The sequence below is a fragment of the Melitaea cinxia genome, chromosome 17 (genome assembly GCF_905220565.1).
Source record: "Melitaea cinxia chromosome 17, ilMelCinx1.1, whole genome shotgun sequence".
Classification (NCBI taxonomy): Eukaryota; Metazoa; Arthropoda; class Insecta; order Lepidoptera; family Nymphalidae; genus Melitaea; species Melitaea cinxia.
This window is the reverse complement of record NC_059410.1, coordinates 4,118,248-4,136,027: the sequence shown is the minus strand read 5'-3', so window position 1 is coordinate 4,136,027 and position 17,780 is coordinate 4,118,248. Positions and strand designations below refer to the sequence as shown.

The following is a 17,780-nucleotide window of genomic DNA, read 5'->3' as shown; positions in this document are numbered from 1 at the left end:
CTTTTTACTGTGTGTACCGATTTTGATAATTTTTAATTTAATCGAAAGCTGATGTTTATCATGTGGTCACATATAAATTTTATCGAGACCTAATAAGTACTTTTTGAGTAATCTTTGATAACGCGTAGTTGCTTGACTATTTTTTCGTCGATCTACGTTGTATTACTTGTCGATGTAATTGAAGTCGGTTTTTTTTTTCGTTTGCGAGCAAACACAATTATTGTGTATTATGCTTGTCTTGTGTTATTTTTCTTTTATTAATTTCGTTTCATTTATATACAAATTACTGGTTCATTATATAAATCAGTTGATAGCCGAATGATGCAAGATTTGTTCTCGCATAAATGACGTCAATGTTAAATTGTACCTAAATGTTAAAGTAGTGTCATTATTTCTTAAATAAATGTATATCAGTAGATAAATAAATGTAGATCAGTAGCCTGTAGCCAATTAAATATAGCTTCTTATGTGTGTACATAAGTACACACACTTTTTAAGGAAGTATTTTATTGATTGTAGAGTGTTCTTGAGTCTTGGTGTGTTTTATTTTATTTTGAAGTTGGAAATTTACATTTTGTATTTCTTAAAATTTCACGACTTAGGTGTACTCATATGTTTGTATACGTATATGATCTTTATGTAAGTAAGTGATTTATCTTTCTATACAACTAGGTCAGCAAGTAAGCGTACGACTCACCTGGTGGTAAGCGATTACCATAGCTTATAGACGCCTGCAACACCAGAAGCAAGCGCGTTGCCAACTCAACCCCCCCACCTCCTCAAGCGGTAAGATATGTTTTATTTCCATGTGATATATACAATTTTTTATAATTGTGCTACCTAAGTAATAACTATAGTTTGTAACTTTGAATTACCTTTTTAGATAGCATTCACCGACAGAGCATTAGACCTTATAGATGTTATAGGTACTTATCAAATGTTAGTACTTAAAAAGGTCAAGCTCCAAATGTCAGTACTATAACCTTAAAAATATGTCTTTCTTCTAAGTGATAACAATTAAAAAAAATCAAAGAGATCCGATAAGTGAACAATGCAGCTTATTGGACAATAGCAGGGCGGCAATCAGGCTGCATTGTGTCGTGGACAGGACAACGACATTTAATATTATTCATATGACACTCCAAAATTGTAGAACAAATATAAATATGCTAATACATTTGTTAAAGAGAGGTTAGACGATTTAATTTTGCAAAAAATAAAACGAAACGTGTATTCGTTGAACATAATGACAAAACAAACAGAAATATAAAAAAAAAAATTGTAGAAAAAAAATACAGAAATCATTGACGAGTGTATAAAAGTTACTTTTGAAATCAATTTAACAAGCAGTTATAATTTTTGAATTTTGTACATTATAATAATAAGTCGAAGAGCGTAACAATTTTGGTAGATAGCAAAATTGTTACCAAGCCAAGATTGACTTCTATGTGTCGCAGAGTGAAGTCTTTGCGTGTTTTATTACATGACCGGGGTGCAAACAATCGTACAATCCACCTGATGGTTAGCTGTTAGAATGGACGCTTGCAATACCAAGAGCATCACAAACAAATTGCCAAATCTATCCCGCTGTCAACACAGCATATCTCCAAAAGCTCTCCTTTGGCTTGTGAATTTTTAAATTGATGTACTTACGCAGGTGAGCTGCTCTACGAATAAGCAATTTTTTTTATTCATGCTTATAACCATACGCGTACACTGAATGTGCTTTTTTACCGGAAGCAAAGATCTTCATACTTCCGAAACATTGATTAGCTAATTCTTGCAGCTAATAAGCTAATGATCAAATACAATTTTCTTTTAAGGAAGATAAACGTTCGAGTATGACTTGTAACTTACCTAACTACTTTGTAATAATGTAAACATCAAAATGTAATAAAGACGTGTAATCGATAACATAACGACAGCTAAAATAATATTTCTTATCAAAATATACATAAATAAATCAAATAACGCAGTAGAAAATTGTAAAATGCTTTTTTATACCGAAACTTTTTATTTACCTTCACTGACTGAGTTTTGTACGGGTAGACAAACTTCAAACTTCGATCTTCATTCGAAAATGACTCGATTACATGCGTCTTCTGTGCATGCATGAATCGAAAATGCATATTGCATTGTTATGCGCATTTTTTTGGTAATTATATTTTCAAAAGTTACTAAATGCATATTTAATTTTATTACTTGTATTATAAATTTATAAATTATGTTATTAACTTCGTCAAGGTTGGGCAAATACCCCACAGAGGGTACGCACGTGTGTGGTAATCAGTAGCAATAACTAAATATTTTATTTATTATTTAATAACATTCATGCCAGCGGTTTTTTTCATAATCTGCTGTTTTATACGTTTGCCCTGTCATTTATCACTAAAAGGTCGCTACGGGTTAGATCTTATGCAAAATTATATTTAATTACATTATAATAACTTGAAGTAACACGTGTATATTTATTTTTTATATTTTGAATTAAAATGGATGTTTGGCGAAATTTAGAGATCAGTTAGTTTTTCATTTCTAAAGAATTAAAATAAAGCCTTATTGGCTTTATTACAACTGTGAAGTAAGTTAATATTATTATTATTACGTTTGGTAATTAAATAGTAAGGTACAGCTCATCCAGCTACGGCCGAACCCATAAAACTTTTCTAAATAAAATATAAAGTCTTCAATTACGCATTTTAAATATGTAATAGTAACGAGCACTCATAGTAGGGAATACACGACATATGAGTAACGATCGCTATCAGGTATTTATGATAACAATCGGAACCGACGGCTTAGCGTGCTCTCTGAGGCACGGTGGGGTGACTTCCAAACCGGAAAGATATATTTGTATAAATATAAATATTCATCCCGAGTAGGAATCGAACCCGCAAACCGTCGGTATTTAGACGACTTCTCGCACAACTACACCAGAGCGGGTGGTAGCATAAATATATTAAAAAAAATTAAAAAATCATATGATGTGTAACATTGTTTGGACCTGAATTTGCTAAAGAATTTTGTAATTATTTGAATACTAATGTCATCATCAGTGTACTCATCCTACATTGTTATCACCCATGTATCAACTTATCACTTTGATAACAAAACTGCTCGTGGCATTGCCCCGTACATTACTGCTCACCAAGACAAAAAAACGCGTTTGTCAACTCCGAGATGTGAATGGAGATTACTCCTTAAAAACGATTACCATGATGTTTTAGAATTAAATGTTTTATTTATTTATCAAATTATAGTTATTTGAAATAGGAAAATACTGTAATCATAAATTAACTCTTGCTATTTGTATTGGTAAAGTAATTTTTTTTTTATGTAAGTGATATGTCCACAGGCTCATAATTTCCGTCCTTTTGTTATTCCATATTTTTTAATTTTTTTTTCTAAACATACATCGGCATATCACTGCAACTTCAGAAAACTTAAGAACTAGCCTTATAGTCTCTAAAAATCGACGCGAGTCCACTGACCAAGACTATTCTACAGAGTAATAAAGTGCAAAAAAATATTTTTTTCTTTTTTTAAAATTACAGTATAATAAATGTTGGTATAATACTATAAATAAATTTTACATTACTTAAAGTGTTGTCTAAAGTTACTCTCAGCAGCATATCACTCACTGAGTGTCAGTTTCATTTGTTTCACACTATTTAGTTGTTTCGCAATCCTGAAGTATTTCTTCATTTACTATACATGGTGTTACATATGTTGTACAATTCCGCGTATTTATTATCTAACTTCTTAAGAAAATTTGGTCACTATATTTTTTTTTCAAAATAAAACTACAATTAATTTATTTTAATTTATTTATATATATACAGTCTAAATTAATAACAATACTGGGGATAGTTTAAGTCGTATTAACATTTTTATAAATAACAAAACATTAAATACTTAAAGCAAAGATTAGGTATATTATAGTTTATTTTTAACAGCCATATTTGATCATTTTTGATATTGTATTATGACAAAATAATAATATAAATAAAGTCGAATATTAAAAAGTTCAAGTATTCCTACAGCTATATTTCGTTAGTCACTTAAAGAAAGACAGCTAGTAAAGTCACAACAGTGTTTTTCAAAAGAAGGATCGGATCGCCGTACACAAAATAATTATAAATTATGGGCATTGTTTGACGAATTTGTCGAGAACTAACACCATACATTTTCTCATCTTACAAAACTAATGCCTGAATAAATAATAATTTAAATGTCAATAAACCCATGTCGTTATTTTAAGATATTATCAATATTTTTATGGCGGGCAAGAATCGTCCTACGATGTATACTGCCTGTACTTACCCCTCCCCCCACTTTCCCATTTATGCCCAGCGAAATATCGTCTCTACTTTTCTCGATTTGAATGCAAGAGCTAATGTAATAGGAAATGGTAGTATCGCCTTAATAATATTAATCTTTAAAATGACGATTCAAAGAACTTTTTAACGGACTTCAAAGAAGGGTGAGGTTCTAAATTCGATTGTATTTTTTTAATGTTTGTTACCTCCATAGATAAAGTCTTGATCTATGGTTACCTCAGAATTTCTTACCGGGTGGACCGATTCCGATGATTCGGATTTCAATCGAAAGTTAGAGCTTGTCACACGGTCCCGTTTAAATTTGATCGATATCATTATTTCTAATAATGCGCATTACTGGTCCATGTAATTGAAGTCGTTTTTTTTTCGTATGCCATCAAACACAATTATGAGGCCTACAATAGCTATCTTTGACAGTTGACTGTATCGAAAATATTATACGAAAAAAAATTATCTGTCAAGAGTTACAAAATACATTTATTTTGTCTAATATGTTTTGGTAGCTATATATAATCTCATATAAAAGTATCACCGTCCATAAACAGTCTGTTTTCTGATCAAAATTATTTAATTATTTATATACATATATACTATTTAACGGTAGATCACCGTGCGAGCACCGGTCTCGGCAACATTTGGGGCTGCGTTGTCTCCCACGACCCTGGAATTCCGTACTTCTTCGGTTTCAATACATATACAAACTGTAAACAAAAAATTCATACATTAAAATAAACATATAATTACCATACAAACTACATTGGTCTGTATGACATAAAATATGTAATCTGGAGTTGACAGTGTTGGTGTCACAATTAATAATGTTTATATTGTAAGTGCTTCAGCCTGTAATATCCCACTGTTGGGCATAGGCATCTTTCCCCATGTAGGAGAAGGATCAGAGCTTAATCCACCACGCTGCTCTAATGCGGGTTGGCGGATATATTTCCTACTATGAGTAACGATCGCTATCAGGGATATATGATAACAACCGGGACCGACGGCTTAACGTGCTCTCCGAGGCACGGTGGGGAGACCCACAAGGACTGAACGAACACCCAGACCACGGCAAACACCTGTATGGCCAATACAAATGTTTGTCATGTGCGGGGATCGAACCCGCAACCGCCAGCACAACGGGTACAATCCATGGCTGTGACCGCTGCGCCAACGCGGCGTCGTTATATTGTAAGTCTGTACTTTTTTATGTAAAACTTTATTGTGAATATTGTTTGTCAACGTAATAAATAAATAAAATGACAGGTATTTGATTGTCTATCGCTACATAATATTATAAATGTGAATGTAAGTTTGTTTGTTACGCTTTCACGGGAAAACTACTCAACCGATCATCATGAAACTTTGTACACATATTTTTTTATAAGATACTTTTATTTAAAAAAAATCAATGCAAGCGAAGCCGCCGGTAAAAGCTAGTAAGTTTATAATTTAAGATTTACTATAATGATCAGAAGAGTTAGTTCTGTGTGTTAGCTTAGTACAAAATTTACAAATTCGATTCTGATTTTTTTAAAATTAAGAATGAAAATAAGTCAGTCAGGGGTCTAAAAAAATGCACAATACAATCACAGATGTTTATAATTGTGTTAGCTGGCGAACGAAAAAAAACCGACTTCAATTACATCGACAAGTAATACAACGTAAATACGCATTATCAAAGATTACTAGTATTATTTGACTAGCCCGTTGGCGCAGTTTGTATTGACCCTGCTTTCTGCTCCGAGGGTTGTGGGTTCGATTCCCACCCCGAGTCTGGGTGTAATATAAATATTTATTTATATATTTATATATGTATTATTTATAAGTATGTTTATCGAAAAAAAAAAATATGTAGCCTATATACCAGTCGGCTGTTACCTATAACACAAGCATTAAGTTGCTTACTTTAGGAACAGACGACCGTGTGTGTATTGTCTAGATATAAAAAAAAAAAAAGATTACTTCAGTTGTAATCAGATCTCGATAAAATTTAAATGTGACCACATGATAAACATCGACTTTCGATTAAATTAATGATCATCAAAATCGGTACACCCAGTAAAAAGATATGCGGATTTTTGAGGGTTTTTCCTCGATTTCTCTGGAATCCCATCATAAGATCCTGGTTTCCGTATCATGGTACCACACTTAGTATATAATTTATTTTATTTTATTTTATTAGGAAAGCATACAGTGATATATTTTAACCATTTCTCAAAAAAGGAAATATCTAAGCACCATAATAGCAGTATAAATACCAAAATAGCACCATAACATACCACAATAGCACCGAAGAGCACCCCGACAGCGAACCCCACGGCCACGTCCCCCCAGTGGTGCATGTGGTCCACCACGCGCGACAGCCCCACGTACCACGCGCCCGTCGCCGCCGCGAACTGTACCCCGTGCCTCAGGAGCTTCGAACCGCGCCACTTGCCTTTCACTTGGATATAGAACTGGTCGGAAGGATATGGAAATGTTTAAAATTTACAAAATAATACAGATGAAGCTGGTTTTTTTTTTGAAGTAAAGCTTCTTTACGTACACTTGACTTGGGGAGTAAGCTGGTGAATGCGTGACGAGAGCGTTACGAAAAGTGTGATCAGGTCTGGCGAACGGAAGTTGAGCGGGAGATGTAAATTAGTAAAGATAGAAAGAGAGAGTTATGTTTCGTATACCTAATATTACTGTATTTATTATTTATTTATTTAAATTTTTCATTGTACAATAATTACACTAATACAAGTGTGTACAAAAGGCGGGCTTAACGCTGATGCATTTTCTACCAGCCAACCTTGGTATGTGCAAGAAAGTATAGTGAGTAGGTGTACAACAAAGAAGTAATAAGTAATATACTGTAGGAGCAATTAAAGAAGTTTTACTTCAATCGTGTTGTCTAACGCACAATCGTTTTTTTTTTTTCATTTATTTAAACGTCCAAATAGTATTCGATACATAAGGCACATAAGGCAATATTATTGTTTATACTCGTAGTATCGTATTATTTATTTTTGTTTTACCCACACATGATGGAATACTAAATTTTTTAAATATCATATCAAAAATCCTTTCCAGCCGGGATCGAACATGGATCTCCATCAGCAATGTATCTGCGCCTATCGTGAGTCCTTTACAGCACCCGTAACTATTAAAAGTTTCATATATTGTAATATGCGATATGAATTCTTTGCGCTGCGGTCGCATAGAACCGAATATAAAATCATATCAAAAATTTCGACCTAGCGGGTACATTGTTCCATAGCCTAATTAGCCAAAGCACGGACATGGTGAGTCGGAGATGCAGGTTTGAACGGATGGTGGATGGTGGAACGGATTTTTGAGATAATATTAAAAAGTTTGTTTGTATGTTTGATAGTTGATGGCGGCAATATTATATAATAGCATAAAAAAATATCAAACAAAAAAAAATCTCTTAAATACAATATTTTTTAAAGTGTAAAACAGTAATTTGACAAAGAAAAATCAAAAAGAGTATTTTAAATTGTTCTCTGTATTTTTGCCCGCCTTCCTACATCTGACAGAAAAATAAAGCGATCCATAAAAATATTTGAGCATCTAGATAGTTATCTTGCTATGACATACACTTGCGGGTACGATCCCCGCTCATAACAAACATTAGACCAGCCCGTTGGCGCAGTTTGTAGTGACCCTGCTTTCTGCTCCGAGGGTCGTGGGTTCGATTCCCACCCCGAGTCTGGGTGTAATATAAATATTTATTTATATATGTATTATTTATAAGTATGTTTATCGAAAAAAAAAAATGTAGCTATATACCAGTCGGCTGTTACTTATAACACAAGCATTAAGTTGCTTACTTTAGGAACAGATGACCGTGTGTGTATTGTGTAAATATTAAAAAAAAAAAATTGTGTAGGCCATACGGATGCTTTTCGTGGCCTGGGCGTTTGTGCTTGTGCATTGTGTGTGTGTCTGGACTCCCAATATATAAAAAATCTTACTGAAGACAGTTGAGTGTGAAACGTATATTTTACCATTTAAAGTAGCTACAAAGAAAGGACTTACAATGAAGAACACAGCTGTGTACATAGCGAAGCTAGCATGCGCGCTCGGGAATGAAAGTTTCATATCTGTCTGGCGAGCGAGATCGGCCATTGGGTTTGTACACGAGTAGTCCTGGATGTAGGTGGTTGGACTTATATCTGAACCCGCAGCTGGACTCGGTCGGCATAGCTGAAAATATCAAAGAAAAGTTTTAAAATAGCTTTAACTGTACTTAGCTGCAATAAAATCAACTGGGACAAGGAATTTCTGACTATTGGAGTAGGATGGATGATAGATAGGATCTAGATATATAGAGTAGGGTCAAAGACGGCAGCAGCGTCTTCGGTGCGACAAAGCCAGCCCTGCGGTCACCAACCCGCCTGCCCAGCGCGGTGACTATGGGCAACAAACTTCACGCCGTTTTTGGCGTGAACTTGTGGAGGCCTATGTCCAGCAGTGGACTGTAATAGGCTGAAGTGGTGATGATGATGAGAGTAGGATGTAACCCCGCTGTAGTGTATGTGATATGATCTGGAATCTATATCTATTGTGATTTGGGGTTTTTATATTATATGATATTTTTCTTTACTGTATTAATAAACCAAACGTACATAAAAAGCTAGCAGCGCCAGTCTAGGATTAAATACAAAAAAATACATTTTTGCTTCACGTATTAAATAAATCAACTGGACTATTTCGAATTTCAATTTAGTGTAAGATTATTTATAAATATTATTGCGTGTGAAATATTGTATTTTCTACTACACACGTTAAGCAAGTACACGCATTGTTTTCTTATCACATTCAGGCATACCGATCAATATTATCGGTTGAAAACGTATTCACATGTAAATACCCGACCGTTATAATATAAACCAGATAATTTTTTATTACCAGATAATAAATATACCAAAGAGTTCTTATTATCCTGTTTTAATTATAAAGAACTTTATTGTATTCACTCACATCATCATCATCATCATCATCATTTCAGCCTATTACAGTCCACTGCTGGACATAGGCCTCCACAAGTTCGCGCCAAAAATGCGTGAACTCATTTGTGTTGCCAATATTCACTTACAATTTTATAAAAATACTATAACATGCTAAATTTTTAAATTGGAGTTATTATTTGAATCAAAATTGTTTGCCTCTGAGTCAACCAATGGAATTGACCACTGCAGCAATTCTTTGTAACAAGGTAACATATAGAGGAGTGGACGAAAAATACGTAGAAAGGGAAAGCTGATTAAAAAGCTAATTGAGTAAAAGAGATGATGTCTAAATGGTAAGATTCTTAGATATACGAAACCGAATATCCACTGGCAATCTTCGGTAAAATAACGCGGGAGTTTTATCTCCAATTCTAGTCTTGAACTTTTAGGCGTATTGCCCTTTACACTTCGAATTGGTACATTTAGTAGCTTGTACAAAAAGCCCAAAAGTTTGTAAGGATAAATGAATGTCGTTACTTTTTTACGCGGAAACTTATTATGTACGAGTATACAACTATACAGTTAAATAAAGAAATTACTAGAGACACATTTTTGTTTCAAAATTCTCATGAAATTAGTATTTAACGCGGGAAAAACGAAGCGACAAATCTAGTTAAAAAAACAGTATGCTTTAGACCACACGACTGAAGTAATACTTCTTTAGCAATAGGCCTGCACTGTTTCTTAAATATACGAAACGTAACTGGCTAAGAGAAAGAGAGAAAGAAAATCTGTGCTCGCACCTCTTTCGCTTCGTTCGCCTCGCCTGATCATATCACACTTTTCGTAACGCTCTCGTCACGCACTAACCAGCTTTAAAATAAAAATACTTACATCAAAGAAGTGCGGTCTTAGTCTGCCAATGACGTATTTAGCGGAATTCACCAGCAGCTGCTGGCACGCCGCTCCAAAAGTAAATATACCAATGGTCGTGTAGCTCTCCCAAACCCACCCTGGTATACGAGAAGCGCATAGGAACTTCTCACCGACATTTTTTCCTTGCTTGTCACGTACTACTTCGACAATTAGTACCTGAAAAATTTTACGATAAAAGGGTAGAATAGTGGACACAGAAAATCTTTGAATATTTGATATTTCACTGAAATCGATGTTTTGATTGTTTTATTATTGAGAGCTTTTCGGTATGTTAGCATCTTTACAACTAAACAAAAACTCGGACAAAAAGGCAACATTAAAATAAAAAAGATTAAAAAAAGAAAAATGGCAACATCGAACAGATGCCTGAAAAAAACACATTTGAAAACGAAAGTTGAGCAAGCATTTCAGAATTTATAGGCAATCGTGTAATAGAGATTTATGTCATTATAAAATTGATTAATAAAAAATTTAAGATTCATAAGTAAGTACAACAGGTAGATATTGTGCAAATCTATACATAGTGAAATAGTTTTATAATAAGTCAAAGTGTCAGTAATCATAAGTTATATGATATTCTGGAACAACCTATATTATTCTAGACTTCCACATTTCGCTTTCTCTTCGATTCCTTGGTTACAATAAGATATATAAAAATAAAAACTAGTTCCAAAATTAAGTGGCATACCGTAACAGCAATCAAAGCGAATCCAACACCAGCTAGGAGGCCCTCTGATATTGTTTGCTCTTTGTAGGGCAACATTAACGAGACATCGTTTTCGAAGTAGCCGCGTCGATAAGGTTCAGCACTTAGATATATCACTAACAAGGGTACCGCAACTGGAAATCAAGAGTATATAGAGTCAATACATTAGTAATATAATTGATTATAATGTGTGACCACAACTCTGGTAAACGCCAATAAAATCGTCCCGGGCGGGTTATAACTGCAACATTTCAAATTTTTTTTTTGTTACTCGTACAATGGTAGACAAACGTGCGGACTGGATGATGGTAATCGGATATCGCAATTTATGGATCCCAGCAACAATAGTGGCATTGCTAGCGCGTTGCCAACCCTAGTCGCAGTCCCTCGTCAAGAGCTATCGCTATCGTTCTCACCACAGGAACGTGATATTTGAGATCAGTGAAATTTAGCCGTGACGTCAAAATGTTTTCTCATCTCTCTTATATATGAGGCTTTAAACTCCGAGATTGATAACGAAATAGTTTGGTTGCAAATACCAGACTGTCGCGGACTCAAATCCGGGATGATGTCACTGAATTTTTAAAACCCAATTCAAGGAAACCTGCACGTTTCGAAAAGATGTAACAATATGTAAATGCAGTTTTAATAAATAATTGAAAATAAAAATCTATTACTTAAAAAATTTAATCTTCCAGAACTATCAGAAGCAATCTAAACTTCAACTACTTAGTACAGTGAGTGACAGTATAAGTGACAGTTTATAACACTTTAATGTTCTTGTGGAGCTCTTTGAACTGAACAATATTCTTTTTAAATTCAACACAGACAAAGTCGCGAGCACAGCTAGTACTAGTATCATAAAACTCATTAAAAATATGTCATTAATTAGCTCTAAATCACGATAAGATATAACATTTCTTAGTAAACATAAAAATATTATTGATATTGTTCTATTTTTATCGAAAACACAATTATTACTATATTTAATAATGGTGTACATAGTTCTTCATCTTCAATTAACAGTAATCTATTTGAAAAATTTGTATTTCCTGTTAGACGATACAAGATAACGTAGAGTTAGATAGATAAGATAGTTTTCAATAGTCCAGACTTCGTTTTCAATAGTCCAGACTTGAAATTCAATATGAAGCAAAAAAAACAATCATTTTTTTTTTGTTAAATTTATTGATTGTGTTATAAAGTTTCAATTTAACAGTAAATAGTTACTTGAACGCCAATTTGTTAAAATTAATCTGGTGATGTGGAGAGACTGAAGCTGCAATGTATTCTAATCTAATCTTAAAACATTTTATATAATTGTACTTGCGAAAGCAACTAAATGGTGCTCAGATATTTCCTTGTTTTAAAGCAATTGTTAAAATATATGACTGTATGCTTTCCTAATAAAACAAAATAAAAATAAATAAATAAAATAAAATAATTTTACTGTTTTACTATATTATTTGTACTGTGTGGCTACGGGTACTGTGTGGCTACGGTACTAAAGAATTTAGCCATCCCCTCTCTTCCCGTGGGTGTCGTAAGAGGCGACTAAGGGATAACACAGTTCCACTACCACATTGGAACTTAAAAAGCCGACCGGTGGCGGGATAACCATCCAACTGCTAGCTTTGAAATACACAGGCCGAAGACGGGCAGCAGCGTCTTCGGTGCGACAAAGCCAGCACTGCGGTCACCAACCCGCCTGCCCAGCGTGGTGACTATGGGCAAAACACACGAGTTCACGTTATTTTTGGCGTAAACTTGTGGAGGCCTATATCCAGCAGTGGATTGTATAGGCTGTAATGATGATGATGACTATATTATTTAGACCGAGCAGTGTTGTTGATCCGAAGAAATCCAACCAACAGAAGAACTTTTTTTTTATCTTATAACACTCACTCACAGTCGTCTGTTCCTATGGTAAGCAACTTAATGCTTGTGTTACAGGTAACAAACAGCCAGCTGATATAGCTAAATATTTTTTTTATAAATATACATGGAAATAATACATAATTACACCCAGACTCAGGCAGAAAGCAGGGCCACTACAAACTGCGCCAACGGGCTAGTCTAAACGTTGTAACATCATCATCGTGTTCGATCGTAGCTCAAGTGCAAGTAATCAATTGGAAGGAAAACCTCAAACACATACAACAATCTAATGCGATTATTGAATTATGTCCTCAATATAAGGCCAGTTAGCTATGGAAATTCGATGGACTGTAAAGTATTCATACGCATGGTTGGCAATATCAATGTCAATCAATTATTTTAATATTATAAAAGACATCTTATGCAATAGGAGTACAAGTTGTGCGTAACTTCAAAGAAAAGATGAGTTATTTGTTTTATTATTTATTTCTAGGAATAGCTTCGATTAACAACTTAATATAAGTAGAAAAATTTCACTTTACAGGAGAGTCATATTCACGTCAATAATCTTTATGTTTATTATGATGAATATCTTTCACAACATAATCACAAAATGAAATTGACTAATAATAATAATAATAATAATCATTTATTTCAGACAAAAAATAAATGATATTTCTTCTAATGATCTCTCTTCTAATGATATTTCACAATCTACATATCTTATATATAAAATTCTCGTGTCACAATGTTAGTTAAAATACTCCTCCGAAACGGGTGGATAGATATTTATGAAATTTTGTGTGCATATCGGGTAGGTCTGAGAATCGGCCAACATCTATTTTTCTTAACCCTAAGTTATGGGGGAGGGGGGTTAAGGGGTTTATAACAAATATAGTAAAACAACATTTGCGGGGTCACCTAGTATCATAAATCTAAAAATCTATTGAAACGTATCATGGAGCTTTGTTTGTCAGCAGAAGACATATACAATGTGTATAGTACTAAAATAATAATGTTAAATGTTTTAGCTTCAACATTTTAATTTGAATCATAATGTTGCCAAGAAACTACTAGATTTGCGTGTGGTTTCAGTGTTCTTACGTAGAGACGTACAGTATAGAAAAAAGAAACCTATTTGGCATAGCAGCTTATAATATAAAAACAACGTTTGCGGGGTCAGCTAGTAGGTATCTATAATTAGAATGCATTACTAACCGATGAGTAATTTTAAGATCTGAATATAGTTGTTATTATTTTTTTATTTTATAAGGTTGCAAACAAGCAGCGGGTGCACCTTGTGTTGAGCAAATAGCGTAAATTATAAAAACCTAAACATAATACCAGGAGCATCACAAGCGCTTTTTTTATATATCTAAGTCGGCAAACAAGCGGGCGGCTCACCTGATGGTAAGCGATTACCGTAGCTTATAGATGTTTGCAACACCAGAAGCATCGCAAGGGCGTTGCCGACCCAGTCCCCAATCCACCCTCCAGGAACTCTGGTCACCTTATCACCAACAGGAATACAATACTGCTTGAAAACAGTATTATTTAGCTGTGGCCTTCCGTAACGTAAGATTGAGGGTACCCCAGTAGGGATTCTCCATATATTTAGTGGGAAATTTCCTACTGTGCCCTAAATTTTCCAAAGGTAACCCTTATAGGCGCTACCTTACTGTCCACAGAAACTCAACACTGCTTGAAAGCATTATTATTTAGCTATGATCTTCTGTAAGGTATTTCCCCAGTCGGGCTACTCGAAATTTTAAGTTAGAAAACAAGAATTGACCAAGACTACGCATTGGATGAAATTATTTATTTATTAGTTCACATAAGTAATAACGATATCTGAAAGTTATTTCGAATGAACTCAATTTGCTTGACTTCACGACTGTACATCGTTAGTACCTTCTCGTTCAATAAAGTATGAAGCCAAGCCGAAATAGCTTTTTGTTTTACTTACTTAACGGATTTCATATATGAGACCTAAAAAAACCTTTAAAAGCGCGTGGCTCCTTATAGCATTGTGTAACGGTCGCTGAAGTATCAATTTCCGATACCAAGGTTGAGTTTGTTGACATTTCTGGTAATTTACTAATGAAAATGAGTCATTATTATCGTTAGCTGATTCTATTTATACCGATTTTATCTGCGAATTCAATCAAAAACGTATAAATTATTAAATTACTACAAATTCATTGTAGCAGAACTTATCGATGATTAATTATGATTTTATTTTCCCCACAACGGTCAAGAGATTTAAATTGTATTGTGTAGGAGTATAAGTGGATAAAGTATTTTTTCACACAAGTTACACGTCACGAATACACTTACAGCAGGAGTTCGAATAGGCCATTGAGAACTTTTTCTCTTGAATTAACAAACTACAATTTTTAGATTTGTATCTGCGAAAAGAAATAATCAACTCATCTTTAAAAACAGATTCGGTACTTTTTGATACTATTATTCGCTAAGAGACTAACTAATTAAAACTAATTAAAAAACCTGTCTGCCATATTAACACAATCGAATAAGTACAACACGTATCTATTATTGACGCCGCGTTGGCGTAACGGTTACAGCCATGGATGGATCCTGTTGCGCTGGCAGCTGCGGGTTCGATCCCCCCACATGACAAACATTTGTATTGGCCATACCGGTGTTTGCCGTGGTCTGGGTGTTTGTGCAGTCCTTGTAGTGGATAAAGTAGGTCTCCCCACCGTGCCTCGGAGAGCACGTTAAGCCGTCAGTCCCGGTTGTTATCATGTACACCTGATAGCGATCGTTACTCATAGTAGGGGTTACTAATATATCCGCCAACCCGCATTGGAGCAGCGTGCTGGATTAAGCTCTGATCCTTGGCGAACATGGCGAAAGAGGGCTATGCCCAGTAGTGGAATATTACAGGCTGAAGCGTATTAATTACGGTTTTGTAATCTATTTAATAAAAAAAAAATTGCTATTGCCTAGATTTTATTACATCTAAAATGTTTTAATTTTGATCTTCAATAGGTATTGGTCAGTATTGTTGTTTATTGACATTGAACTTGCAATTTTACGGTGCTCTGACTCTTCCGTATTGGTATCTACAAAGATACATTGCGCCTTGTTTAAACACATTTTCAAATGTTCAGTTTTGTATCCCTTATCAAAACTTACGTGACCACATGTCTTCTTTCTAAATTGCTATCGATAATATGTTGTTTTTTATGTGCATATTCTTATAGTCTCGGTAAGTGCCTAAAGACAAATTACATTATTGCAATGCGAAACTATTATTTCGTTTTGCAAAACTGTGTATAGTTTCGTGACATTCTTTATAAATAAATATCAACAATAAGTTGATGTGTACCACTGTAGCCACAAACATTGTTGGGTGTTTTTTAGAGGTTCACAACTTTAAGCTTGCAATTCTGCTTTATTTGATAACCCATTTAACAGCTAATAGTTGCTTTTTGTTTAGTTTGATTTGACATTTAATTGTAGGTTTCATTTTAAATTATCTGCCTCGACAGACGTTCTGTCTTACGAAAGATCAAATGAGTGAAGTAGTAATATAGTTACGTTGTTTGAAATTATTCAATTACTTAATTTTTTTACACCCTAAGAACTTTTTGCGAAATATGTATAAGAAAAACTTTAAAAAAAGCCGATGTCTCGCCGTTCAAAACGTAGTGATTAATTTTCATTTATATAAGTAGATTATATGCAACAGTATTCTAATTATCAGTTAATGGCAACGAGTAAGCATTTTTTTACATTTTGTCTTTTAAGGCAGATTGTAGTTTTACGTTTTAACCTTTGTTTCAAAGACAAGCTCGTCACAAATAAGGAAATATATTTCTAAGCAATTAAGTTAACTTATTGTGTTTGTATGACGACCACAGATGTACATAAGTAACGTTATAATGTGCCTACAGTACTCATATGTAACATATAATTTATTAGCATGTGTGTTTTAGTAAAGAAGACGAGTTTATTTGTTTGTGTAACTAAATACAGTGTTGTCTACGTAAAAAAAAATGTTTTTTTTTACTAGATATAATATACTTTTACTATACATACATAACGCTGTGACCCACAGAATGTATTGTAAATTTTTTCGGTTACAGGGGTTCAAGTTGAAGAATCTGAATGCAGCAGAAACAACTCTTTTTTAAGAATATTATGAGTAAATTGGTCAATAATATCAGTGAAATAAAATCAATCAGCTGTAAATTAAATGTAAAACATAGCAAAAAGACAAAAAAGGTGTCACTGTCGGTTAATAAGCAACATTAAAACAAAATTTGAATTTTTTATCGGAAACTAGAACGAAAACATTTAAGATCATTAAAATTTAATATAAAAGATAAGACTGATATTTATATAAAGAAAATACGAACACTAAAAAAATAGGCTTTAAACGAGTACCTACTTCATTAAAAAAAGGAATTTAGCTCATTGTAAGGAGAATAATTTACTCTAACATTACTCTCTTAAACTACTCGTATAAAGTAAGTCAAACTTACAAGGCTTAAGTACATACCTTTTGATAGTTGGAGTATTCAATGAAAAAATGATAAAAAAAAAATCACTTACCACACGCCAACACAACGATGTCCAAAATTATCTTCCATATCATTTTGTCAACAGCCATAGTTTATTAATTAAACACATGAAATTTTAATCATAAATTTATTTTACACCGTTAATGTTGTGTTTGAATTTATAGCACACAGATCATATTTAACACAAGGGCAATTGACAACAACAGAATACTATTTTCCGACGTATGAACGAAACTGTTCGTTTCGCGTGCAGAGTTCTCAATGATAAAGGATATGATAAAATGTAATCTATAATAAAAGGTAGGCGTTAGTCACTTCTGCCGTCATTACGGTATGAAAAGTCTACCTTCGCTATTTTATTATTGCAAATTGAACGGTATTTTTAATGACATAGATTTCAGATTAAGTAGAC

General features: G+C 33.8%; 1 protein-coding gene across 1 annotated transcript; it reads right to left on the bottom strand.

The window, feature by feature from the left end:
- Positions 1–4,797: 4,797 nt before the first annotated feature.
- Positions 4,798–17,633, bottom strand: LOC123661747 (putative phosphatidate phosphatase). The gene is made up of 6 exons (XM_045596690.1): positions 17,400–17,633; positions 10,920–11,071; positions 10,190–10,387; positions 8,382–8,549; positions 6,617–6,793; positions 4,798–5,041 (listed from the first exon to the last, which is right to left on the bottom strand). Exons 1-6 carry the CDS (start codon positions 17,455–17,457, stop codon positions 4,946–4,948), a joined length of 849 nt encoding a protein of 282 aa, XP_045452646.1. The 5' UTR covers positions 17,458–17,633; the 3' UTR covers positions 4,798–4,945.
- Between the last annotated feature and the right edge of the window lie 147 nt (positions 17,634–17,780).